The sequence below is a fragment of the Corvus brachyrhynchos genome, unplaced genomic scaffold (assembly GCF_000691975.1).
Source record: "Corvus brachyrhynchos isolate BGI_N302 unplaced genomic scaffold, ASM69197v1 scaffold116, whole genome shotgun sequence".
Classification (NCBI taxonomy): Eukaryota; Metazoa; Chordata; class Aves; order Passeriformes; family Corvidae; genus Corvus; species Corvus brachyrhynchos.
In genome coordinates, this window is record NW_008240221.1 from 8,524,694 (window position 1) to 8,551,910 (window position 27,217).

At 38.7% G+C, this 27,217-nt stretch overlaps 1 protein-coding gene across 8 annotated transcripts in view; it reads left to right on the top strand.

The window, feature by feature from the left end:
- The window catches only part of VSNL1 (visinin like 1), an 86,517-nt gene that overhangs the window by 1,429 nt on the left and 57,871 nt on the right, over positions 1–27,217 (top strand). The window contains exon 1 of one of the 8 annotated variants that reach the window (XM_017744959.1): positions 134–150. The exons of 5 other annotated variants lie outside the window; for them this stretch is intronic. Coding sequence is in view for 1 of the 3 variants with exons in the window: in XM_017744953.1 (XP_017600442.1) it covers positions 2,902–2,917 (16 nt within the window). In the remaining 2 variants the exon portion in view is untranslated. Of the gene's footprint in view, positions 1–133; positions 151–2,900; positions 2,918–9,922; positions 9,940–27,217 lie in introns of those variants that run through there. 2 more of the 8 variants (XM_017744953.1, XM_017744960.1) reach the window with 2 other exon arrangements.

The following is a 27,217-nucleotide window of genomic DNA, read 5'->3' on the forward strand; positions in this document are numbered from 1 at the left end:
AGGTACCGCGCTCCCGAGTCCCGCGCGACCCGGAGCAGTGCAGCAAGGCGGGGAGGGGCCTTACCTGCACCGCCGGGCTTTTCGGCTGACAAGGAAACGTGCAGATAACAGGGCGATGAAAACACCTGCCCTTTTCATTAAAATTGAAAGGTGATTACTTGGGCATTTGAGCTGTAGCTAATTATTAAAAGGCCAAATATATGAATAAATTCCGTGTTCTTGTACAGAAGATGTTAATGTAACAGATGGGTTTAAGAGATACAGGTACTTCTCCCAACAATTCTGCTGGCAAAATATTTTAGCAATTTTTTATTAGTGTGCCTGTGGATAGCCACTCTCTTCCTTTATACATTGGAAAGTTCAGATCTCAGAGGTATCACCATCTCTTTATGAAGAGTGAAAAGGTGTACATATTTTATAACCAGAATATGATATGCAACAGATTAATCACAGAGAAAAATAAGTGTATATGGAAGCTCAGTCTTTGTAAATACGTAATCACTGTCCCTTTCAGAATGTGTGCTTACTAGTGTTTGTTTTTGTGACATGTTTTCGGAGTCATTAGTTTTCACTACTACCCTATTACTTGACAGAGTGCCTTTCCTTTTTAAAGAACATAGTTCATTTAAGAACATCAGTTCGCTTGAAAGGTCTTCTGGTACAGTGTTCAAGTAGCACAATCCATTTCAGGTTTGTGGACTGTAATCAATTCTAATTAAAACTTTAATTATGTTTTTCTCCATTCAAACAAAGCGTGAAGTAGTCTGGGCTAATGTTGCTGTCAAGGAAAAGTAAGGAAACGTGTTCTTCATCTTGGTTATGTGTTATCCCTGCATTTTAATTAAGGACTGAATCCTTAATCTTGTTATTTAGCCACAAACTTTTATGACATAAGGCTGCAATATTGTACCAGTTTTCTAGGTTTCCCTGTCTTCTTGCCCCATACAAAAGTATACTTGCACACAGAATTACACCACTGATTTTTCAACGTGCTCCCTGTTCTGGAACATCCAGCTATTGCCAGCACATCAGCTGTGTCGTCAGGCAACATCTACTTTGGAGTATCACAGCGTTATGTAACCCACAACACAGAGCAAATGCCACAGATGTCTCCGCTGCTCTTGGTCCCGTTGTGCGGTTCCCTGTGTGCCTTCCCCTGGTGTATTGTGCCAGAAGAGTCATAGCTGATACAACCCCCCACAGCACCAGCTGGAAGGAAAACTGTGCTCTGGCCAGAATGATGAGGCCAAGTCCACCCGGGATGTGATGGGGCAGGGTAGGGCAGAGCAGAGCAGAGGAAATTAGGCTGGCTGTGCAGGATGGAAGCGGTGCAATGCTGCTGGCTTTAGTGCTGTTTGGAAAGGGTGCCACATATCCCAGGGTGCAACATCCTGCTGACTGCAGCATGTCTGGGATCTGGGGGGATCCCGACGTGCCTTCCAGTAGGGTCCTGCTTGGGGATTGCAGCACGATTGTGGTGCTACAGGCCTCTTGACTTTTCTTTCCATATATACACTCATTATAGCTGCAGGAAGGCTCTAAATCTAAGAATATATATTCCCTTAACAAACACATGAACATGGTGAACTTTGTTGTGGGTGGTTCTGTAATTGTTTACATTTCAAGCTGTTGTCCTGCTTCTGTTTTTCAGATTTGGAATTGTAATGTTATGTCTGTCTGCAAAATGGATTCCTAAACTTTTTTGTATTGTATCTGTGCCTGATGCTCCCATTTTAGGTATTCAGTTCTGTCAACTTTTGCAGATTATCGTGGATTTCCAGAACTTTATGTCACTTGGCCAAAAAGTGCTGGCTCATCCTCTAATTGTGAATCAAGCAGCAATGTACACTAATTGAAGATAGAGTTAGAAAATTTAAAATATGGGAGACATATTTGGTTTTAAAGTCCTAGGAATTGAAACGCAAAGAACTTACTCTGAGCAGCTGTGCTCCTTGTCTGTGATGTTAAACATTGTCAGCACCGGTCTTCCTCCTTTTGTTTTCAATACGTATTGTTTAACAGTGTGCTTTGGGGCTAAATACTCATTGGAGTGGTCTGTAAAGAAGCTTGTTTCTAGGTGGGTTTGATTGCCCATGGATTCTTTGTTTTCCTTTAATTTTGTCTTATATTAATAGAGAAAAGCAACTGTGTGATCTTCCTGTGTTATTTCTCATGCCTAATTTTGATTCAGACTACTCTGTAATGAGCCTAGACCATTTCATCTGTCTCCATTTTCTTTTGGGTCACTATTACCTGCATTTGCACACCTTTTGCCATTCTCTACATGTTTGGGATATTTTTTCTTCCTTCGGAGTGTAGTTTTGTTCCGTGTTTTTGTGTGTGTCTTCGGCCTTACCAATTATCTTCTTTGCGGTTTATTTCTTTCTTGGGAAAGGCCATGGTTTGCTCCATATCTTCTCTCCATGGCACTGCTGAAAGCACTGTGTGGTACAGGAATGCAGGACCAACAGGGAAGGCTGTGAGCGTTTGCTGTGCTGGAAGATGTAAGGATCCACATGGGCTCCCATCACAGGGCGGCGCTTTCTTACCTCAGCTCCAGCTACTTGTCTTTATTCATAGAGAGAGAATCTTATCTTTTGAATTTTATGCTATTGGTCTGAGAGTAATAGCTATACACCTTTTCAAAGGAAACTAAACAGATGATAAAAGGATACCTGTTCATGGAATACAAAATCTCGGGGTAGTGCTGCAAATCCATATTGCTTTTTAAGTTATAAAGTGTGAAGAATATATATGTGTTCTTTCTTTTTTAACTATGTGGATGTTATCCACAGGGTCTCTGCTTTCAAGAGCTTTTCCACATTTGGATGTGAATGTGACTCAAAGGACAATAATACACATGTAGGAAATAAGGGCAGATTATTAGAAATGGTCTCACAGATGAAAGTTGAAAAAAGTAAGTAGTTTGAAGGAGACAGTTGAAGGAGAAAAAGATAAAAATCACTTGATAGACAAATTCACTGATGTGTTTATAAAAATATCAAGCTGTTTTTCTTTGTGATTATTCCCCTGAGGAAAATAAGGAACAGAATATGTTCTGTAAAATAACTTGTAAAACCACAGCTAATTGAAATAAATAGTGCTCCTTGGGAGTGAAAGGACAACTGCACTTTTGTTGGACTAAGCATGATGTGTTCTAAAATTATGATATCAAGGACAAAGGAATAAGCATTACAGATACTATTGAAGATTTTCTCCCTGAAATAAACCCCATGAAGTCATATTTTCAATCCCAGACTGTAAAAATGTAATGGAATGTATTATAACTTTCTCGGTTTCACTCTTCTGAAAAAGCAGGAGTTTGCTATGAGTTTGTCAACAACCTACAAGCTTTGAAGTAATGAGAAGTGATAATTTGAGATTACCAAGTGAATCTTTTAAGATAATTATAATAAAATAATTTGTTAATAGGAAAATAAAGAATTTTAAATTCTTTTTCATCACAAAACCATTTGAGGAAGACTGTCTATACAATCCACATTAAAAATGTCTGAATTGATGTGCAGGAAAAAAGATGTAATGGTGATTCTTACAGCTTTTACACTAATGTATATATGAGATACTAAACTTTTTTGTTAAAATGACCTTTAATCACTTTTGGCTTAAAGTAGTTTTAATTTTAAATAATTGATGATTTCAGAGAAGCATCATTGTTTTTATGCAGCACTATTTAATACCAGAAAAAATAATTTTTCTTATTTCTTGTTCACTAACTTAGACTTTCTTGAAGTTCATTTATGAAAAGATTTCAAAACTGACATCCATAATGGTAAGACTTACAAGTGGTGTTGAAATTTTTTTTTGGTCCTGTCAAGGTATTTTCATACAGTACTTAGGCATAAAAAATAGCATAGTTTTGTTTTAACTCCTAATGAGTCAAATTGACCAATATAATAACCAATGGGATTACTTTGGTTGTTCAGACTTTGACTGTACGAGTCAAAATGTATACTCAGGAAGAAAAGAAGTTGTGACAGTAATTTATAGAGTTTTTAGACTAATAAATATAAGGCTTTAAAATTTTTGATGAAAATTATTTTTATTAGTTTTAACTTCTAGATAAATAGAAAGTTGTATGTTAGAGATGAAAGCCCTTAGATTCATAAATGTTTAAATCTGCAAGGGAGATTAATGAACATTTTAATCATGTCTAGTAGAGGCCATAGCGTTTGACTCAGCGATGCCTCTACTCTCCTGTTCACGAAACACATACAAATTTTGGAGGGGAAAAGAAAATCAGTCTTGATTTAAAGACCATGGAGAATGGAAAATGTAGCTCTGTTCTCTCTGTGCTTTTTAGTAATTAGTTATCCTTGGTCTTAAAATGTCTTGGTTCTGGACTTCACTACAAGTTCTTGAACCAATCAATCCCCAAAGTAGTTGAAAAAAAAAATCTTAACTAGATCAACTGTTCAGCCAGGTGTGTGTAGAGTACCTATGACTAGATTTTAATATCTAAAAATAATTTCACAAAGATAATATATCACTGATTTTTTTAAATTAAAGTTTAGTGTTCTACTTCATATAAAACATTTTTACTCAAAAGTAGATATTAAATCATTCACTGTAAGATGGAATCAAATAGCAGTGAGGAGACGTGAATATGATCCTTTTGTGGACTACATTTGAGAGTATATGTGATTTAATTAGACTTTATTCAGAATGGAGTAGTCTAAAATTAGAAAATCTTGTTTATAAAAGTTCTTACAATACAGCATATTTCTCTGTACTCTTATCTGCTATATTTAGAAATACAAAGTAACTAAAGACTCTTAGCGAATGAAATCTGAGACATTAGTTAGTAGTTAGAATTAAAATGCTTTTGTTTTTTAGTAGAAGTTGGTATATGTAGAGGAAAAAGTTAAGATTTTCTAAAGTTAGTGAAAGCGAACTTTTAACAAGTTTTTAGCACTGAAAATAAAATCAGCTTATATAATGAATAATGCTGCAAAAAGTTATTTGTGCAAGTATTAACATCCAGCACATATCCAGTAAATTTCATTATAGTCGATGTTCTTTCATTACACCAGAATATATACTGTATTTTTTAAGCAGTTATTTTTCCTTTCAAATATACATTTTTTTAAATCATTCAAATGAATACCAACATTAATGAACGTTCTTGAAATTCATGTTTTGAATGGCATAGAAGGCTTTCTGTTTGGAAGTTTGATAGCCTGAAAAGGGAATTTAGTTTGATGCATGAAACATGTGATGATACTAATGATTTTTGCAAACCAGACTGACTTATACAAAAGAACTGCATCTTCAAATGTCCAGCAAAGTTTGACCTTGTATTTTCTGCCTCTTTTATTTTCTTTTTTTTTTTTTTTGATTGGGCCTTTGTTGTCGTGTTGGGGGTTTTTTGTTTGTTGTTTTAATCTGGCTTGGATATGTCTCGTCAACCACAAGTAAGGTTGAACAATGCTCTACAAAGAGCTCCAGTGGACTTGGAATCTGGTCCCTGCCATCCATGCAGAATGAGAAAATTTAGAAGAATAGTATGAAATCAGTATGTTACGTGTTTAACATTGTTAAAACTTTATATCATGCATCGTTAAATAAAGAGTCAAATAATCACAAACTGTTTTTTCCATATGCATAAATATTCTTGCCTCCTTCTGTCTGTGAAATCCTAACAATACACCAGTATTATTGAAATGCTGAAGTACTTAGCAGAAGTAGCTTCTAAGACTCCATTTTCCTCCTCAGTTATGGTAAGAAGACCACAAAGTAGCCTTGATCATTCTTCATAAATAGGTTTTGTTTGCAAGAGTTGTCCCCCACACTGGGCGAGTTCTTAGCTATTTAGTTCAATGGCTATTGTTTGCTCATTTTAATTCCTGTTTCGGAAAATAGGATGGTTGGAAGGGGCTATGATGTTTTTACATTTTTCTCAAGTGTCTGCCACAAAGAGGTGCTACTGGAACACAGATCAGTAAGTAACACTTTTTTCTACGTGGTTTAAGAGGTGAACATTACTCAGTCAGGCTTCCCACTCTGTTATATGAGAATGTAATCCTGAAGTGTCAACAGGTACTAACTGCCTCATGTCTTATCCTTAGCTTTTACTGATCCCTTTTTTCTTCCCTCTCTGGCTCTGCTTCCTGTCTTTGATTCTTCTCCAGAGGTCTCCTGTTGCCTGAGAGCCTCCCTCTCCCTGATGATACTGGCTATGTGTGTTTAACCATGGTGGATGCCTCCTTCATCTTGCATTTTAGCTGTGGTTTTGTTTTGTTTTTTAAACTGTGAGCTTTATAAAACAAGGATCTGGCCTTTGTATGTGTTCTAGAAAGTACAGCTGTATGTACAGTGCTATAAGGGTAAATACTTTAATTAAAATTCTAACAACATACAAGATATATACTGTACCTACAACCTGTGCAAAAAGATGAGGTGCATGTACAGGGATTTCATAGAGGGACTTTGAGCCAATCCATGTCTGATAGCAGCCACTGGGTTTGCCTCCTGCAGAGCTAATTAGGATACATTCATACACGTTCTGCTTCTGCCCAGTGGGGCTGTTCACAGTGGCAAAGCCAGAGAGTTGGAAGCTGGCTGAAGCACACACTGTTCTCCAGCTGTTGGGCTGTAGTGTAGATACGTCCTAGAATATGTCCTGAACAGCTGGGTTTGTATCTGGATATCTCTAGATATGTACCAGGTGTCTGGTATTTTCAAAAAGAAGTCTATAAGAAGTCACAGCACAATGTAAACAGATGTTGAGTACAGCTGTGGTCTTTCTGTGTGTCTGTCTGCTTTTTTTGTTGAGTTGCTCCCTTCAGTGCCTTAACGCTGTATCGTATTGCAAGACCCAAGATGTTCTTGTGAATCTGCAGAGTAGAAACACAGCTAATGTATTTCTTTTTCTTTTTTTTTTTGTTTTTTTCCTGGGTTGTGGAATGTTGGGGTAGGAAGATTCAATATAGGAGACTGAAAATGTTACAATAATTTAGCAAAACATGCTCTGTGGTTTTTATTCCAGCACAGTGCTGTAAATAGTTCTATTGTATATACCTGTCATCTAATGCCATAACATCTACGTTGTCAATTTGCTTAACAAAATCTATCAGTGCAAGTCCTTCAGTTACAAAGCAGTTTGCTTTCTTTAGATGAAAATGAGCTAGAGAACTGTTGGTAAGTTACTTCTATTGTTCGTGAGATACATTATTTTAGATTATTACCTCCTTCAAATATTTGTAACCAACTGTAGATTTTTTAATAATGTGCAACTATAAATAAATGAAAGCAATGTAACAAGGTTCTGAATTGTTGCATGAGAAATCCATGGTAAATATAAAATTCAAGAGTAATTTTTATTTCAGTGTCAAACAGTCCTATCATTACTTTGTAATGCTGTTTTACTGTTGGTGAAATGCAGCTAGTCAATTTAAATAAAAAAATAACCCTGGAACTTTGTGTGCTTCAAATATATGCAAAATAACTGTCTGACTATGACTTGAGTTTTAGTGGGTGTCTTGCATTGCACAGTCGGCTGAGGAGGAGACAGAGATATTTTTAAAATTGCTCTTTCTTCCATATAAATTGCAAGGTCTTGCAATATGTGACTCATTTCAGCTGCTAACATCTCCCTGTTGCCAACAGGAGTGTATTAGTGAAAACCAATAACAATATATCAATGTCAGCTCATCTCCAGATAAAAGAAAGAGTTCATGAAATGTTCAAGGTTGTTCTGGTGTTATATGTAACAGAGATAGCTGGAGATTGTAATTCTTGTATTGCCCAGTAAACCCCACCATTTACTGTTGACAGCATTGATACATTCAGAAGGTCATCAACATCTGAAGCTATGTGAGACAACTAACATATTCCCTTATTTTTGCAACTCTGCATTTTGTCACTCAGTAACTTACAAGGTTCTCAATTCTACAAAGACCTACACAGCAGCTTGCAGCCATTTCAGTCTTGTACTTCTGTTTTCCTTTGAAAATACCTTCAAGAAGACTGCAGAAATTAGCATTTTTTGTTTGTTCTGAAGGAACAGAGTTAGTGGTATTGCTCTGGACACTTGACTAATGAGGTACTCTTGCATAAACAATGAATCTGTGAGAAAGAAACAAACAAAAGCTATCAAATTCATTCAGCTTATAGGAGCAAAGTCACTGTCTGACAATTGTGCTATGCTAGCTTGCCATGCTTCAAAAATTAAATTACAGTAAAAGTGGTTAGACGTGGTTGTACAGTGAAATGTGTGCCATCAGTGGGCAGTGGTGATGCCATGATGATTTTTTGCCTTTTCTTTTATACTCCTGTTACACCTTTTTAGAACTTCTGTATTCTTAGTGCTTTTTGCCTACATTCTTGGACTTGTTTGTTCAGCTAGGAGACTAAACATTTTAGAACTTCGTAGGTAGGGATCAGTGTGCCCCAGACCCCAAGGTCCTCTCCAGAACACATTCTGTAAACCAAGATAGAACCATCCAGGGGAAGGTTCCTTGGGGAGGGGGGGGACTCATTCAAGCCTCTCATTGGGGAATCTTTGATAGATATGCTAAGTAGTGAGACCTATAATGTTAGACCAGATGTATTGTGGGTGTGCATTGTGGTGTGCATTAAGGTGCATTCGACCTGGATGTAGTGCACCTAAGGATCCTTAAAATAAATACCAAGGTAAAATCCTTTTTCCCCTTCTAACCATGTTTGACTCTCGATTTTAAGACCAGGAAAAGGCATCAGTGGCATTAGCAGAGCTGTTGACAAACACTGACATCAGGAAATCTTTAGGAACACATGGAAGGATGGCTTGATGGTCATTATTAAAAATTCCCATTGAGTTAAATGTGAAATGGCGATTTCTGGATCAATCCCATCTTGAAGTAGCTGGACCAAAGTCCAAGGCCATACAAATGTAAGGACTCATTCTGTGAGCTGATCACTGTGATCCCTACTGGAAAAAATTGGATCAAGGAATGGATTTGAATAGTACAAAGTCCATACTGAACCACCAAAGCACGTCTGTGAGTGACTAGATTTAAATACATGGGGAAATCTGTTGCTTTGAACACGCAGAGTTGACTAGAAATGTAGGTGTTAGTGTTTAGTAAGCTCATAGTCTAAGGAAGATGAGACTCAGGGAAAAGGAGAAGGTGTGATCATGAATCATGTCAAATGCAGGCAAGATCAGATCTGTGAGGATTTCAGTGCTAGGGAGATTAAATTAATCAGGAAGAGGGGAGCGAGGAAAAGGAGTAGGATAACACTTGAAGATAGCAGAAGGCAAAGTTGTCAACATCTAGGAAAGAATGAGGAGTGGAGTCTCACAAAAAGGGTGATTAATATGAAAAGTACTAACAGATTCACCACTTTTTGTGATTTTTTTTAGGTGTTGTGAGAAAACTTTGCAGGGAAAATTTGAATTTGCAGGAAATATTAAATTTAACGATAAATCCATCTGATTCTTGCCACTTTTCTCTGAACTGCTTCTTCAGATGCAATGACAGACAAGCTGTATCAGAACTGTACTAGGGCAGCAGCATCTGAGTTAGGTGCTCAGAGGAAGCCCCTACTGAGCTGCCAGTGACCACCTGAGCTGAGATAACTTACATTGTGTGTCAGATGGGTGGTAGATGTAACTGTTGGAGAAGGGGGAAGAGAATTGAGATGATTTTAAGTCACATACAAGTCCTAAAAATGACCACAGAAACACCCCCAATGCAGGCTCTCTCTGGCAGTGAGCTCTGTGTGGGTGCAGGGGAATTTGCTCATCCGAAGGCATTTGTGACATGAAACTAAGTGGGGAGAAGGATTCAAAAATAAAATGTGAAGTATTTGCATAAGACTTTATATGTTCTTTCATCATATGATTCATTGATCTTATGACTGAACAGCTGCTCTTAAAAATTCTGCTTTTCTGAAGTAAAAACCTGTTTGGAGAGCTGATTTTGAAGTATTTATGTGGTAAGTTGCTCATTGTTTTGCATTTGTATTTATGTGCCATGTAATTTTTCACTGCTGATGTCAGTTTTGAATGGGATCTGACAACTACAGTACTGGCAGATTTATAGAATTTAAGATTATTTCATTCACTTAGTATTACATGATGATGCAGAAGGCAGAAACATACCTTGTCCAAGAGCTTTTAGAGAGTTGATGGCAAAGCAGAGGATGGAATCCCAAACCCTTATTCTCAGAGAACTGTAGACTCTTTTTTACCCATGTGCTTGACCACAGTGCTACAAATGAAGTTCCTATCATGGGAGGAGCTCAGTTAGCACAGATAAATTGAAAGTTGTTGTACAAAGCCTCACAAACTTTGTAGTTGTTACAAGCCAAAGTAAAAAACATTTCGCAAATGTGTACATTTTTCACCTCCAAGTATTTCAGTGCCAGACATCGGTTAACACCAGTCTCTGCCTCAAAAGAGTTGTCCATACACTTCTGATATCATTCCCATATTGATGATTGTCTTCGGTCAGAGAGACAAGAAGTTCAAGGCTTGCTGGGAGAGTGACCACATCTGGGGTTTTGAAAGAATGAAGATGCAGGACTAGAAATTTGGATGAAAGCAGTGTCTCATTGGACTTCTGGTGTGGCACTGGTCTACCTTGAGTGAAATATGATGTCTGATTGCCCCAGCACCAGGTGATCTACATTCCTGGCAGCAGGAAGGGGACCATGGCACCATCTTGAGCTGAGCTCGCCATCCAGCCCTACCCAGCCTTTCCTGGCAGGGCTCTATGGTCACATCTGCTAGAAAGGGAAGTTTTCGCTGCTGCCTCACTTTCCTATTACCCTTCCTATTTTTTTTTTTTTTGTGGTTTACCTCACCCAAATGACCCTTTTTTCTTTTTCTGGGTGAAGAGGCAAGACCAGTTTTTTGTTATCTACCTTGCACGTGGCCACACAAATCCCGGGATATACACAAGACATTAGGCAAGGAGTTCTTTCCAAAAATGAATGTGGCTCTTTGGAGAGTGTAACCTTTTTTGGCAGCAGAACTGGATGGTGTCAGATTAAAATCAGTGTGTAATCATCCCATGGTGCAATGGGAGCAATACAGAGCCGTGATCGTTGTCTGCCTGTGACCTGTTCCTGAGGCTTGTCTTTCCTCTTGGCTCTCTGAGGTACTTGGTAGGAAGTTAAACATTGCAGTTTAGCAATATTGGCAAACCTTATAAATTCTTACAGGAGAAAGTGATTGTGTGTTGTTGATGAAATAAAAATTTAACAACAGTATTAAATCATTAATAATAGGTAATAAAAGTAATAAATATGTATAACTTAAATTTAAATCATTAGTATCAGCACCAGTTTAACTTTGGAATATTTATAAAGTGGAAATAAGAAGGTATTTACATGTCTCCCAGTTTCCCATGCTTTTGCTGGTGAGGTCTGTTGGGTGGTGGTGTGATAATGATGATCCACTTGGACTAAAGCTGATGAGGAATGAACTGCAGAGCATGGACTGGGCTCATTAAGTAGATAGTGAGGAGGTGCACCTCTCCATTATCTCTGGGTTTTAATTACATTGGATTAATTATATTGTATTATTGTATCTACATACATTTGTATGTATTTACATACAGTTCTTATGTCAGTTTTAATTATTAGTTTAGTCATAGTCCTTGAAATATTTTTCCTTTTTAGGTTTTTGCATTAAAAAATGCAGGTGTCAGCATGCTCATTGCACATGCACACAGGGTTGTCAAAGTAGTATGAACAAAAAGTCCGACCAGTTTCTCATTTGGATTTGAAGTTATCCTTTAGAAAGAGACTGACCCCTGTGCTTTGCACCATACTAAATGGCAAAGCTCTCCTATAATGTACAGCCAAATTCCATTTTAGACAGGCTTTGTAGCTTTTCCCCTTGGACATGTGAAGCATTACCTGGAAATCACTTTGAGTATGAATGAACAGAAATGTGAAGATTTCTCAGTCCAGTGCAGAGAACAGGCATAACCGGTTACATTCTGCTAATCCACGGGCTGTGCCTGAGATTTGTCGCTGCAGTAAGCGTTGGCAGGAGTGGCTGTTACCTGCTCTTGCTTGTTTCAGAGGGGCATGGGTGTGACAATGTAAAGACCAAGACCTGGTAAAAATAGTGTTTTTAGAAGTACTAGAGCAGAAGAAAATAAAAGGTATGTATTTTGTGTGGAATGGTCCATAACCTGTGTGCTTCCTGTTTTTCCTTTGAAAAATCCCTTATTTCTTTGGTCAACTGTAGGTGATCATTACTTCCCATTTATGATTATGGCAAAATATTTAAAAATGGAGTCATTTGAGCACCAGTCATGCTGGATATAAGCCAATTCAACTCCATCAGGCTCCATCAAGTTGTTAGTAAGTGCTTTCAGGCAAGTCCACATTATGGAAGACAAGAGAAGAAAATCTGCCATGTGTAAGAGTTGGTTGTACAATTTTTTTTCATCACATCAAGACTCAGGAGCTCATACAGCAAATTTTCCACCCTAGGTGTGTAGTCTAGAAGTAGAACTGAAAATTCTGGTTATTTTTCAACAAACTAACTTGCCAGTTTTATTCTGCTCCTGTACCTTCAGACTGTTCAATGGGACTTCTTATCACTCTAAATGAAAAATTTAAATGTATGCTTCAGCTGTGGTGGGACTTTGCTTTGGCTGGAACAGCCCTGCATCCCATGGCTAGCTGAAAGGGCTCAGTCACTTGATACTTCACTTATTTTTTCTGCCAGAAGCACTTTGACAGCACATGCCTTAATGTGTCACTGCAGTATAACTTGTTCCCAGGGGAGCAGATGAACAAGCAGGGAGGAAATGATCATCCTGCCTCTCTTCCCAGGCAGCTTACATCGATTAGTAGGCAAGGCTGCTCCCTGCACTCTGCCATTCCTGCAAGGATTTTCCATATCTATCTTCCACTCAGCCAAAATCAAAACAAGCTGCAAGTAGTGGAGAGGCAGAGTACGGCTGGTGGGAAGCGGCAAGCAGCCCTTCCTATGGTGAGCAGATGAAGTAGCTTTTAAAAAAGATTATGATAGGAATATATTCACTAGCATGAAGCTTACCCAACCTGTCTCAATTTTTTCTCTTATCAGATGGTTTCTTCTAGTTTTGTGTCAGGTATAATCTCCTGTGCATCTGCATTGCATATATTACCTTATGTCTAGACTGCTTTCGACTGGAATAAATATTTTCTTGGCTGGGGAGTAGGTGGTGTGGAGTGAAGCACAGAGGATGCTGCTGAGGTCCTGTTTCTGCATCTGGTGTGGGCACAGCCAGCCAGCATCAGGTGTCTGCCTTGGGCAGGCAGGAGAGGGCTGTCCTGGGGACAAGCCCAGGAGCTGGGGCAGTCCCAAAATCCAGTGCACAGCTCACCTCAGCACCCACCATTTAGTGACAACTGGCACCTGCCATGAAGATACTTCAAGAGAATGGAGACTTGAAGACAGCACAGACAGGTTGAATGATGACCCATTTTTTTCTAAGATATAAACAACCCACATCGGTCACAAATTATGCCCAGGTCACAAATTTAACCTTGCATTTCCCCAAGGTCTTTGTGAACCTTGGAGGGAAAGTTTCGTGCTCCTCTGAGTCATACACAGGCTATTGTGCCATTACCTCTTCTCTGTAAGTTGGCTCTGGGAGAGCCTAATGTACATTTACCTACTCTATTCATGAAGGAATTTGCAAATCTGCCTCCTACATCTGTGCTGAACTTCCATATGGTATAGTATGGAGTATATAAGTTTATGAAGTATTCAGCACCAGTGTGCATAGCTTGTGCGGGGATTTAGGGATCTGTGGGGATTCTTTTAAAGTAGATTTAATTTAATTTAATTTAAATATTTTTTAAAGGATTCTACAGCTCACTGCAGAATCTTTAACTCTTTTCATTATTTTTATGTGGAAATTCTCCTTCCAGTGTGGAATGGTTTGGAGTGGAGCAGACTTTTCCACTAGACCAGGTTTCTCAAAGTCCCATGCAGCCTGGTCTTGAATTCTTCTAGGGATGGGACATCCACAACTTCTCTGAGCAACCTGTTTCAGTGCTTCACCACCCTCACAGTAAAGAATTCTGCTACTGGTTATCCATTAGAAGAATTAATAAATAATATGAATTTTATTACTGTTAGAATCTAGGTCCATGTATCTTATACCTTCTATAAGGGAGACCTTATAGCAGCCTTCCAGTACCAAAAGGGGTAAAGCTGGAGAAGGAAGTTTTTACAAGGCATGGGGTGATAGGACAAAGGGTAATACTTTAAACTGAAGGAGGGCAGATTTAGATTAGATATTAGCAAGAAATTTTTCACTGTGAGCATGGTAAGAAGATGTAACGTGTTGCCCAGAGAAGTTGTAGATGCCGCCTCCCAGGAAATGTTCAAGGCCAATCTGGATGGGGCTTTGAGCAACCTGATCTAGTGAAGGTTGTCCCTGCCTGTGGCAGGGGTGGGAACTGGATAATCTTTAAGGTCCTTTCCAAGCCAAATTATATGATTCCATGAAAAATGAGAGCCCCCATTTTTGTAGTAAAGTAAATAGCAAAGAGAAGTTCTTCTGTTCCTGATGTTCTTTGGGAAATGCTATTCCAAAATAGTTCTATGTATAAGTACTCTTAGTCGAGGGAATTAACTGGAAACATAACTGTATTAACAAGATGCTTTTCTGAAGAATAAGGAAGGAATGAGAAAGTTATCACCTTGAATTTCTAAGGAATGCCTTTTGTAATTCATATCCACTACCGATTTTAATTTGAACTATTGTTCAAGTATAGGCATGTTCATAATGATTGAATCATTTGATGTTGGGGGGAATTACAGAATTACAGAAACTTGAAAAATGCCAGTTACCAAGGCAGTAAAAGTAGTTCTCTATATGTAAGAATAGAAAGCTAAGCATGAGACTGAAACCACAGCTCCATAAATGGTCTTGCTGCACATCATGTTCCTACCCACAAAATCCAGGATGCAATTACCTGGCTTTATTAGGCACAAAAGAAGGGCTGTCCCAGGAAGAAATTACCTCATCCTGAGGCTGGAACTAGGACAAAACTCCCCGATCCTGAGAAAGGTGTATTTACCTTTCTCAGGGTTTCCTTGCTGCTCCTGAGGCAATTGGTGGTTAATTGGTGGTTAACATCTCCATTTTGTCTCAGTGCCGCAATCAGCCTCCGTTCTTTTTCCAAAAGCTCAGCTTTGTCTGAAATGCCACTGTGTGACCCATGGAGCTTGCTGCTGGTAAGCGAAGCTTGATGGACAGCCTATGCTGTTTCCAGGGTGTAGGAAACATTAGGAAATACTGACAACATCAGTGTGATGAAGTAAATAGTATTCTCCAGCTGCTCTTCGTCTTTGAAAACATTACTTTTTATGGCCACAGATTTTTCAGTGGGAAACACTGAATACAGTTCAGGACCAGGCTTTATCTAGGCTTCCACTGGTCCTAACTCCAATAAACTATTTGGCTCCTTGCGCTGTAACAATGTTAGAATTAATTCTAGTTTCTGACAGAAAATCACCCCTGAGTTAGTGCCTAAGTCTCCTGCATTAGAGATCCACATCAGCATTTTTGGTGCAAAAATAACTGTTGCATTACATCTGTATCTAATATCCTATCTCAAGTATAGCATTTGTGGCACATTTAATGGTATTTGGTTATCTAAAAAGTGCTCTGTCAGAGCATACCACAGGTATCTAGGTGGTGGATGTAGTGTTGCTATTTATATCATAGTGCTCTACAAATATTAATAACACTGTGGTTCAGAGTGAGCTATAGCCATAAACCTGTAAAATAGCTCCCCACAGTTCATCTTGATAGTCTGTTGAAATTGGGCTGGTCTGACTATACCCCCTTCAGGCTGACTGCCAATCTCATATTTTATCCTGAAATTCCTCAAGGAGACACTCAAAATAAACACAACACTAGCAACTGCTTGAATTATACTTAAGGCAATAGCAAGCATTGTTTCATAGGTTTCACTTTAGCCTCTCTGTGGCTTTCTTGAAAATCCTTGAAGTTTGACCTTTTGAATACATTTTGCTCTTATTTATCCCCCTGTTGACTACAGTAGGAACTGAATGAGCATAGCTGAGAAGGGAATGGGTATCTCATAGATGCTAACCTGTTAGGACTAAATTATCCCTGTTAGTCCCACATTGCCCAGCACCAGGAGCTTTATACAGTGCATATCTCCTCACTAGCTTGCTTTCAGCAAAAATACAGCTATTAGATTTGCTTTTGAGTTTCCATAGGAGTGGGGGGAAAAAAAAAAAGCAAGCTAGAAATTACAGTATTATTCCAGGCACCATTTCAGAGATGTTCAGCTTTTTGTTCTGCAAATGCTTTTTCTTTGCTTCTTTTGAAAATAGCTGGTCTTGTAATTCACTCTTAAGGACTAAAGGTGATCAAAATAGCCCATCACCAAGGTCAGTGTACCCTTGAATCAGACAGGTTTGCTAATTTTAAACTTCAGTGTTTTTCAGAATGTAGAATGTTTAGCAAGAATAAAAGAGGTAGAATGTGGGATTGGGACAATATGAATGTTCACACACTGCTGCCAATGAAAGCAAAGCTTACAGGTCTAATTTTAGGCTTTTCAGCCTTGGTATTGTTCCTTACAGCACAGTTATTTTCCATATGATACAAAGCACTCCTTTTTTTACAAGTTTTATAAACTGCTTTAGAGAACAAAAGCAAGGACAAAGTGAGTATATGTCATGGTTGAAAGCAAATCAAAGAAGCTTAAGTAAGGCTGAAGTTAGCGATGGTTGTATGCCAGTTCTATATTCAGAGGACAATTCTTTAAGAAAAACAAGAATCTAGAGAAACATGTCGCAAAACCTGGAAGTAGAGGTACACGGTATCTGAACTGGGACCCTTGGCTGTGACTGGATGTGCTTCAACCCATTTATTTAATTTACACTGTGCTCAGATGCCTAGTAAGTTAGTCCTCTTAAAAAATGTCAAAATGACCTGTGCTGTTTGGAGAAGTAGGACTTTCAGGATACTTACCTATCTCTCAGTGCTCCAAACTACACATTGTAGATGCAGTGAGGATGCTACAACTAATTCTTTATGCAACACCAGATAGATAGTGTTTTCTATAGTTAACTTTTACTGATGCATTAGTACAAAACTATTTTATAGAATTATAGAAATAAATTACTGTAGAAATGGTTGTATTCTTTCCTGTAAATTAATTACCAAGGACTGGAACCAGTTGATATTAAGTCATTCCCCATGGAAGTGTCGTCAGCAATGGTATTAACCTGTCAAAAAGACCTTTAAAAATAATTAGGTTAACAAAGTCCCCATTTTTCATCTAAGAGAAGCTTATTAATGGAATGAATATATGACATGGTTCAGAGAAATCGGAGAACATAAAACTCTGTCATTTTTGTTAGTTAATCTGCTGTTTGAAACTGGTTGATAACTGTCTATATTGGCAGAAAGAGTTCCTTGGGAATAGTCTCTGCAGGGGCTGCTGTAATGCTGAGCAGGTATTTTGTCCCAAAAGTTCAGCAAAGGTCCACTGCCTCCTTACTGGGCTTCACCAGGCAGGCAGTGCTGAGGCTGGGGTCATGAGGCTTGGAGCACAGTTTGGCTGAAGGCTCTGCAGTTGTCCCCGAACTGGGAGAGTCATCTCAGTCTGAGCTCTGGGGGTAGAATACTTCTTCATGCCATTCTAGCTGTCTAGGAGTTAAATGTTTAGTCTAAACTAATTGTGTTGACTTTTTTCTTAATCAAAAAAGAGTAGGCATTTCCAGAGAGCAATTAATCCCAGCCACCTTTTATATATACTTTTAGCATGGAATGAATTACCCCTTGCTGAATTGGGTGCCTGTTTCTCTCCATTGCACACTGGAGCCTTGATGACTAGATTAGATATCCAGCTTCTAGTGGCTACCACCCAGGTAGAAATAACCTGGATTAATCAAGTTCCCTGCTACTGACTATAATAACTTCCCTGTTATTGTTCTGTGTATGATTTATGGATGCTGTGTTAGAGGAGAAGAATCTTCTCTTGTTTTTCTTTGCAGTAATTTCAAATGGTTTGTAATTAATAGTACGGTTGCTCAGTTTTCTGTTGTTCCTGGTCATATGAATGTTTTAAAAATTGTGGCATTTTTTTTATTTACTGTAATCATTAATAATATTTAAAAAAGCACTTTAATTGATTTTCGTGATGGAACAGGTTAAATTAAAGGCTGGCAGTTGGTTGGTTTTCTGGATTCTGGCCAGCTTCTTGGAGTCGTAAATCAATGTAACTCTTTTCAAGTTAAAGAAAAAAATGCTTCTAAGAAAGTTGGAACACAGATACTGGAATAGGGTGGGAGTGTGACATTAGTGAAGAATAAGCTGATTGTCAAATGGCTTTATTTGGAGGCAGGCACTAATTTGATGGAAACTTCAAGATGGTAATTATTGCTCAGGACTTTCCCATGCATGTCAGATCTAAGATTTTTTTCCCCTTTTTTTTTTTTTTTTTTTTTTGGAACCACACCTATATGGCAAGCAGAGCAGAGGAATAAATTGATAAATTGATTGCTCCTCTTAACACTAAAAAAGGTTTTTCCTAGATGTTCTGAAAGTGATTTTTTGAGAAGTATAGCTAGCTTTTAAAAGAGAGAGTACAAATGCTAGTGACATGACATCTCTGGCCTCAATGCGTTTTCCGTTTTCATTACATCCTTTGGTCAGGGGTGGACTGGCATCAGCAACAGTCAGGTTCATTTCTGCATTTGTTCCGGGAAAAACAACCAAAACCAGTAAAAGCCTCTACCTCGGCTCTCTCCTTGAGTGTTTTCTCCTCTGACCAGCCTGTGGGGCTTTGGGGTAGTTGGGGATTGCCCGAGTGTGAGGGCAACATTTGTATCAGTCTTGTCCTCCCTGTTGCATCTGCGCCCCCCCACCTGTCAATCATGGTGTTCCTTTCATGGCTGTCTTGGGTTTCTTAGGCTTTACACAACATAATTATAAGCTGCATAATTCACTTAGCTTTACAATCTGTTTTTTAACATAAAATGCTCTCCCATATCTTACAGTTTTCAGCATCGTTTAAACATGCTGTGTCCTGCTGCCATGCCTCCCATTCAGCCTCTGCCTCTCTGAATGATGCTGACAGCCCTGCTGGCAGCCTGGGCATGCATCCCTCTCTGTTCTTTGGGAGTGGCTGTGTTATCTTTGTGCCTGGAGATGCCAAGACTGTTTAAATGTCAACAAGATGTTGCCCAGATGAATTCCTCTGTAGTTTAAACAAGCATACCTCTGGTTTTTTTCCATTGTGTATCCACCTTGCATGCTACGAACATCACTGCTCTCATTGCTTTTGCTGATGAAAAGTCAGATAAGGAAAAGACAGGGTACAGACAAAACACCAGGGGTGATGAGAATTGGCATTGGGTGGGGAGTAAGAACCAGATAGGAAGGAAGGAGGAAAGGGAAGTGGGAGAAAGAGTCAGGAGAAACTGGTAGAGATTTAGTGGGACTGGAGGGAGCCAAAAGTACAGGGTAAAGATGGACAAGGTAGAAAGAAGAGGGACAACATGGGCCTGAGATTTACAATCGATTTGCTGTTACCTGTCTGTCTCCCAGCAGAGCCATGGTAATTCTGTGTAGACATTCTTAATGCTAAGCACGTCTGCATAATAAAACCAGCTTAACCTATATTTATTGTGTGTTTACATCTCTATATGTGGTGTTGTTTCTCAGCAACACTTATATTATGAGCCGTACCCTACTCTGTTAATGTGCACTCACAGCTTGGCACTCACAGTCACCCAGGACTAACACTGATATAATACAGGATCATTCACAGTCCTGGCTTTTCTTATGAAGAATCAAATGCCAACCTGAATTTTCACAGGTTCACAGTGGCAGTGTGCAAGAAATTGGGACCTTCAGAATATTAAGAAGTGGTACCACATGAGACAAGGCATGCATTCACAGCCTTATGAAGTTCAGTATGTGGCCTGCTTTGTATGCTGGTGTTGTATTCTTAGAAAGTAAAGGTGACAGAGTTTAAGTTGCATTTTGAGCAGGGAATGCAGCAACTAAATACTTGAGATGAGATTTGCATAGCTATTTAGGTACCTGGTGAGAGTTCTGAAGAGCACTCAAGCTGCCAGAGGGATGCTTGATACATTTACACTGAATATCACCTTGATTTACTTGAACAGAAATGAACCAAGGCAATTAGACAACAGTACCTACATTAGCCAGTAGTCCATACCCATAGAAGCACTTACATGTTTTTGTAAAGCTGGCTCCTTATACCACTTGCCTTGAAGTCTGCATTTTTCCTTTCCAAGATATGCACATTTCTCACCAAAAAAAAAAAAGAATCTCAGATTTTTGTCAGATTTTTGTCATATTTTTATAAGTGAGAAAAGAGATTTTTGTTCCCTTTTCTTGAATCTATTTCTTGACACACACCCACTCTCCTCCCTCTTTGCTTGGTCGTAGTAACAGGGCTACTCTGATCAGGAAAGATAAAGATTGTTTTTCACCATGAAAAAGCTGAATACCTGAATACCATTTGTTCTGTACTCTCTTTTGCCTTGGAGATTGAAAAATATTGCTATCAGAAGCCCATCATTTGGAGCCTTGTTCACTTCCAGAGGGCATTCTGTAACAGGTTCTTTTCATACTAAGTCTTTTGGAAGTAGTTCAGGAGAAAAAAAAAGAAAGGAAAAGAAAAGAAACCCCAAACCCTTCTACAAGTATAACCAGCTCAAACAGTTCTTTGCCTTCTGGCAGGGAATATTTCTTATATCATGTCCTCTGATTTGATTTAGTAGGTGTCCCAAACTCCTGGAAAGTGCCACAATAATTTTTAACATTACTTTGTTTTGTGATGCTGGATTCTGGGGATTTGGGGATTTTTTTGTTACTATTATCTTTCATTCTGATGTTTATCTTTTACCTAAACTGCAGCCTTAATTTCCTTTAACTTTTCTCCTGTGTTGTCACACCAGAGAGAATTAACAGCTCTACCAGCACAGCATTTAATGTAAGCAGGGCCTGATCCAACTGCAAACCTGGTAGATTATCTCTTGCTTTCAAACTTTGAATCAAGACCAGGTGCCTATCCAAAAACTGTATTTTTGTTCAATGACAAATATCAGAGATTAATAAGGAATTTGTGTGTGAAATCGTACTTTTTCTGCCCTAAATGATCGCTACACTTCTTCCTAAGTTGTTAAAATATGGGACTCTATGAAATATTTATCAAGTTTTTAGCCTTTAATGATAACAACGTTTAAGGCATTTTCTGTCTAGTTTTGAATTTTTCAAGTTATTTGTAGTACTTACATACCCATAATATGGTAAAAGGTAATAGACTTAAAAACAGTTATCATACCTTTTTGCACATGATGGAGAGTGGGAAAAAAAATGAAAAGTATTCATAAATGATTTGTGGAATTGATTAGTGAAGTGAGAAGGTTTGTGTATGATTTGAGATTACCCATAACAATTGGATTTGAATCTGACTATAAATTGCTGCAGCATGATTATGTAATACTGAATATCGGGAATATAAAACATCAGGTGGATTTACTGGCAATAAGAGGAAGGCAATGCCTGTGGGACATTGATGACTATACTCTAACTAGTAGAAAGTGGGAGAGGAAATGGAAATTAATGATGCTAGATCTCTGAAATTACCAGTTCATATCAAATAGCAGTTAAAATATCTAGGGACTAGTAGGACAGTAGAAACATATTCTGTTTTATAAGTGTGTGGAGCATTCCATCTGTAATTGTAGTCACTTGCATGATAAAGAATTAGTAAATTTGTAAAAAGCCTAGAAATAGGGAGTAAAGTTGTTTAGAAATGTGGCGCATAGGCTGGGCAGAGTCTGGCTATTTCATGCCTGATGAGGAGCAGGTGAATAAGAAATAGTCACTGTTTCTCACAGTGCCAGAAAGAGGGCCACCAATGAAATTATTGTATAACGTTTAATTAAATTATGAAACTGGTTTACACAGGATGTTGTGGAGACCAAGATATAAATGTGGCCAAAAAGGGATCAGACAAATTCAGGAAAGCTTATTTGATCAGTGATTATTAGGCATGATAGTCTGGAGAATCAGTGGAGAGAGAACAGCACCTCCAAAGTATGACTCATCCCATCCTAGAAGTATCTTAAATGAACTTGCTGAGTCTCTACCTGGAGATGACTGTGTCTCTGTTGGTCTAAATTACTAGCTTAGTACATACACCAAAATTTGAGAGCATTAAAGCAAGCTGATTTAAATCCCACTGTAGAGGTTATTTTCCTATACTAAAGATATGGGGCATTTTTGCAATTAAAAAAGCTGTGGGTGCAATTCAGTGGTGAAAAGGGTGTTTGATTATAAAGAAGTTATTTTCCTATTTGTCAGACATACTTTTGTTCTTTCTTAGCATCAGTTTAATTTGTGTGCTTTATTGCAGAAGTATAATAAATATGAAAGAGATTGTATCATCCCTAAAGAGACTATGTCATTCCCAGCCTCTGGAATCATTAGAGAGCACAACCATTTTTATCTTAAACCTTTTTGCCTCCACATTCTCCAGTGATGAGTGAAGTAATCATGAGGTAATGCCAAGGAAGGCAGTGTTTGATATTTCTAGCTTTCCAGATTCTACTGATTTAAATAGTCCAGGGTAGCTGCCAGTGCAGTTCCTGCTTAGTATCATGGTTGGGAATAAAAATATTTCACCCACTGCTGTCTCCTGTCCCCTGGGAGTCGCAGCTGCTGTGAAAGGCACAGCCATGTGAAGGCTGTCCAGGCTCTTTGCACTTGCCTGTTACCTCCAACAATTCCCCCTCAATCTGGAGAAATCCTCCTTGATTTGCTTTGGCAAGAGCCTCGAAGTTGGGTCTGCAAATGCAGCTCTGCTATAAAATGAAAGTGTCTTTTTATGGTTACTTTTCCTTTTTTATCCAGCACCTTTGTAGTTTAGTTCCACAGACCTCAACTATTCCCATGGACAATTCAGCGACAGACAGCCCTAAGTTAGGAAAAAACATCCGGTTCCTTGAGAATTAGAGTTATATGTCATGCTTTCCAGGATTTGTAGCCTACAATAATGTCTTTTTCTTGCTAGGTTTTCTAATATAGTTTCTTCAGTGGGTCCTTATCTACCATAGGTGGACAGTGAATCAGAACAAAATTATATTTTCCTAGACAATTTAATGGAACTGTAGGCTCATATTTTAGATTTGCAATTTTGAGACCTTTGGAAAGATTTCTGAGTCAGCTTGTCTGTGCTTAGCAACTTCGATCAATTGCTTTATCCTGGTGGTTGCTAACCTGAAGGGATTCAGGCAACGTTTTTTGTGAATTTCATAATAATTTAAGTATTTATATAGCTTTCATTTGTTTTCCTCCATGTTTTTATCTGACTCACCATTGCTTTTTTTTCTGTTTTGTCGAATTTATTACTATGGCCTGTCCCAGAGCTGTTCCTTTGTAGCAGCTTTACAAGTACTTTGCTGAAGGAGTTCTGCATGCACTGATACATCCAAATCAAAAATGTTGCTTGCCTTTTTATGTCATCACTAAAAATATAACTCCTGAACTGTGTGTCCTAGAAAAATAAGCATTTTAGAAAGTGGTCTGAAAAGTAGGCATCTCTTTAAACTAAAAAAGCCCAAAATACAATAAACTTGCTGTCCTTTGCAGGATGAGGCATGGAAGTTGTGTGAAGATGGACAATGTTGTACTACAAATGTGTGGTGTGTTGTATTGGTCTCTTCTCCTCTTTCTTCAGTATAGATTTTATAATTCTTGGCCATGGTAAATGTTACTGAAATTTAGACTGTGTCTCTCTCTCTTTTTTCTTTTTGTATACATTTTATTATTTCACCAGAAAAAAGCATGTTTGCACACACATGGATTCAGCTGAACAATTTATCAGTTTTATTAGCACAGTGACAGCAACCTGTTTTTATAAAAATTTATTCCAGTAGAGCTTTCATTGAAAAACAGTTGGAAGAAATTTTTCCAATTACTTTTAATGTATGAAATGATGAAACTGTGCTGTCCTTTAGCATGGAGGCTTTCTCTCTCTCCCTCTGGCATCTTTTAATAGAAAGACCATATGCTGTGATTCATATTTGAGACCCATGGAATGTTGTATGTTTTACCTTGCTGTCTCGCAGAACTGTTGTCCTGTATAAATGAAGGCAAAACTAGACGAAACAGCTAACAGCTTTCAGTTGCTGCATAGCTGAGATTTACTGGGTTGTGTTTGTAATTAGTCTTTAGTTATGAAGGACGTACACGAGGCTCAGGGGCTTGCCATTAAGGTCATGAAATAATAATGAGGTTCCTGTACTGGGGACATAGAGTCTCCTCTGAGACAGCCAGCATTCCTTTTGCTTTGTCGTTTTTGCTCATTTTGCAGTTTCTATCAATATTAATGTCAGTGCATTCTTTTTTCCTTTCAATAACCTTGCTAGTAACTCTGTCATCTGTAAAATTACTTACATTTTTCCAGAAAGAAGGGTTTGTGAGGCTCATCTATATTATCTATGAGTGATTTCAAAATGTTACTACCATTAATTAATGGGGAAACACCAGGTAATGGTTATATGCATTATTGCTTTTTGATGCTGGGCTTGCCCATGTAATAGAGTCAGTCTGCACTAAAGAGCTCATGTTCTCAGTCTGCATTAAAGTCATATTAAAAGTTTAATCAATTTTGTGCTTTATGACAGAAATTGGATTGGCAGCTCTGGAAAGGGGATCTCCTAGGGGAGGAAGCACAGTTGTCAGTGAATACTCCTAAATTCAGTCCTGGTAGGACCAGTTCAGTTTCACACATTCCCAGCTTTGACCTTTTTGCTCCAATATCCATTAAGGATACCAGTCAAGGTTGAAAAATGAGTTCAGCTGTGATTTGAACCTCTTGTGCATTATTCTATGAAATAGCAGAGGGGACTTGGCAGTGCTGGGTTAATGGCTGGACTCAATGTTCTTAAAGATCTTTTCCAACCTGAATGATTCCGTGGTTCTGCAGTTGGATCTATGCACAGGCACAAAGAGCAGGTGAGTTGGCAGCTCTGCTTTGGGCACTGCTGACACAGCAGCTGGCTGCAGGTGTCCTCTTTGCTGGTTGTGAGTGTGCTTGCTCGAGTGGGCAGGGAGGCTCACAGCTTGTTGTGTCACACAGCAGGGCACAGCAGAGTCAGTGTGTTAAGCGACATCAGAGACACCTTATTTCCCTCCCAACTTTCAGGTGCTGCCTGCATAGCATAAGTGGGGATTAAGGGAAGGCAGGCATTTTTCATGGACTCAGAGGGACACCCTACAAATAGAAGCTTGATGAATTCATTTCAGTGAGGAAGGTTTCTCTGCAATGATTTTCTCTGCTATAGAAGCAGGGCACTGCGGCCTTCAACTGGTTTGTTAGGTTCATGTTGGTGGTGGGAGTTGGTCCCTTCTCCCAGGTAACAAGTGACAGGGTGAGAGGAAATGGCCTCAAGTTGCATTAGAAGTTTAGATTGGATATGAAGAAAAGTTTCTTCACTCAAAGGGCATCAGACATTGGAATAGGCTGTTCAGGGAAGTAGTGGTGTCACCATTCCTGTAAGTATTCTAAAGGCACAGGGATATGTCACTTGGGGATATGGTTTAGTGGTGAACACAGTGGTGCTGGGGTAACAGTTGGAATTGATCTTAGAGGTTTTTTCCAAGCTAAAGATTCTATGATTCTAAGTTAGCTGCTGAAAGTCTGGACGGTAAAATCTCATTTGGCTGATCCCGTCTGCTTAAGCAGAGGTGTCTAGTGCCACCTGAAAGGACCTAAGCTCTCTGAGACACCCACATGGGACACCCTGTGTCTCAGCAGCTGAGTCGACTGGAGTGGCTTAAGTCATACCAGTGGGTACTTATTAGGGCATCTCGTCCTTGTTACCAACCTGCCTGCTTATAGAGCTAGATTGAAGAAACTAAAATACTATTTCAAATGAGCCATTCAACCGATCTAAGTAAATTTTTTACATTTATTCTAAACATAATATCAAAAGTGATGGAAAAACCTTGCATTTCATAGCAGTGCAAAGAAAGAATTTTTATTTGAAAGTTCTACCTTAGGAAGGCATTTTCAGGTTTTCTTCTGTCTTTCTTTCATAGTCAGTGGTACTTCTGATCGAATTTTAAGTACATTTTCCCTGTTCAAGCTGTGTACGTGATTCATCTGTTCACTCGTTTGTATGAGTAACATTTTTGATCAACCCTCAGTGTCCAACTCAAAGGTGTAAAGCCATTGATTTCATTCTGCAGAATTATGATTCATCTTCTCAGTAATATATTTCCTCTGCATTAAATCAGGCTCCATCTGAAGCAGTCACAAGGGACAGTTCTGACGATTCATTTATAATGAATTTGGGGCGAGCGTTGCGCCAATGGATCACTAGCCACAATGATACAAACACTTTATTTTGAAAGGTTTTTAGTAAAATAAAAAGCTGTAATTTGCTTTCCTGCTAACCACTCCTGTTAACGTTGGCCATAAGAGAGACGTGGTTTTTAGTAATGTAGTGTTTAGCCCATAGGTCAAAATGATCTGTTGAAATTAGCTCATGCACAATAGTCAGGGGTGTGCAAAAGCCAGCTAACACTGGAGTCTGGGGTGCTCCTTTTCATGCAGAAATGGAGTGGAAACAAAGGTTTAAGGTGTGCCTGTATGTGTTAGCTTATATTTATTTCAGTTATCACAACACTATTTATAGACCATGTGCTGATATCATTGCTCAGAGTTTTACTCCATCCTTCGCGAGTCTCAGTTGTCATCACAGGACACAGGAGAATGAACTAGAAGAAGAAGAGACACTCTCACTGCTGTGTGAGTTGAGAACAGAGAGAAAGCAGTCTGAGCACTGATCTTGGCTGCTGTTATTCCCAGTAGAGACTGGAGGAGGGCCACACTGTGCTCACCATACCTGCTTCTCCCTGAGAATCCAGAGCAGTGAGACAGGGCCTTGCACCCCTGGACATGGCTGCTAAAGGGACTCTGTTGGGTAAATAGGGAGCTGGACATTAGAGATGAGTTGGAGAAATTAATATAGCATTTAGATGGTCAGAGTGAAATTTGTTGCAAAAGAATATTGTATTTAATAATAATAAAAAATATTTTTCTTAGAGACCAGGACTTTACTTGGTTAAGAACTATAATGAGGGAAAATCAGGAAATGACAAGGGCATAATGAAACAATCCTGAACAGTTTGGTCTCTGCAGTTCAGCTATTTAAAACCATTTT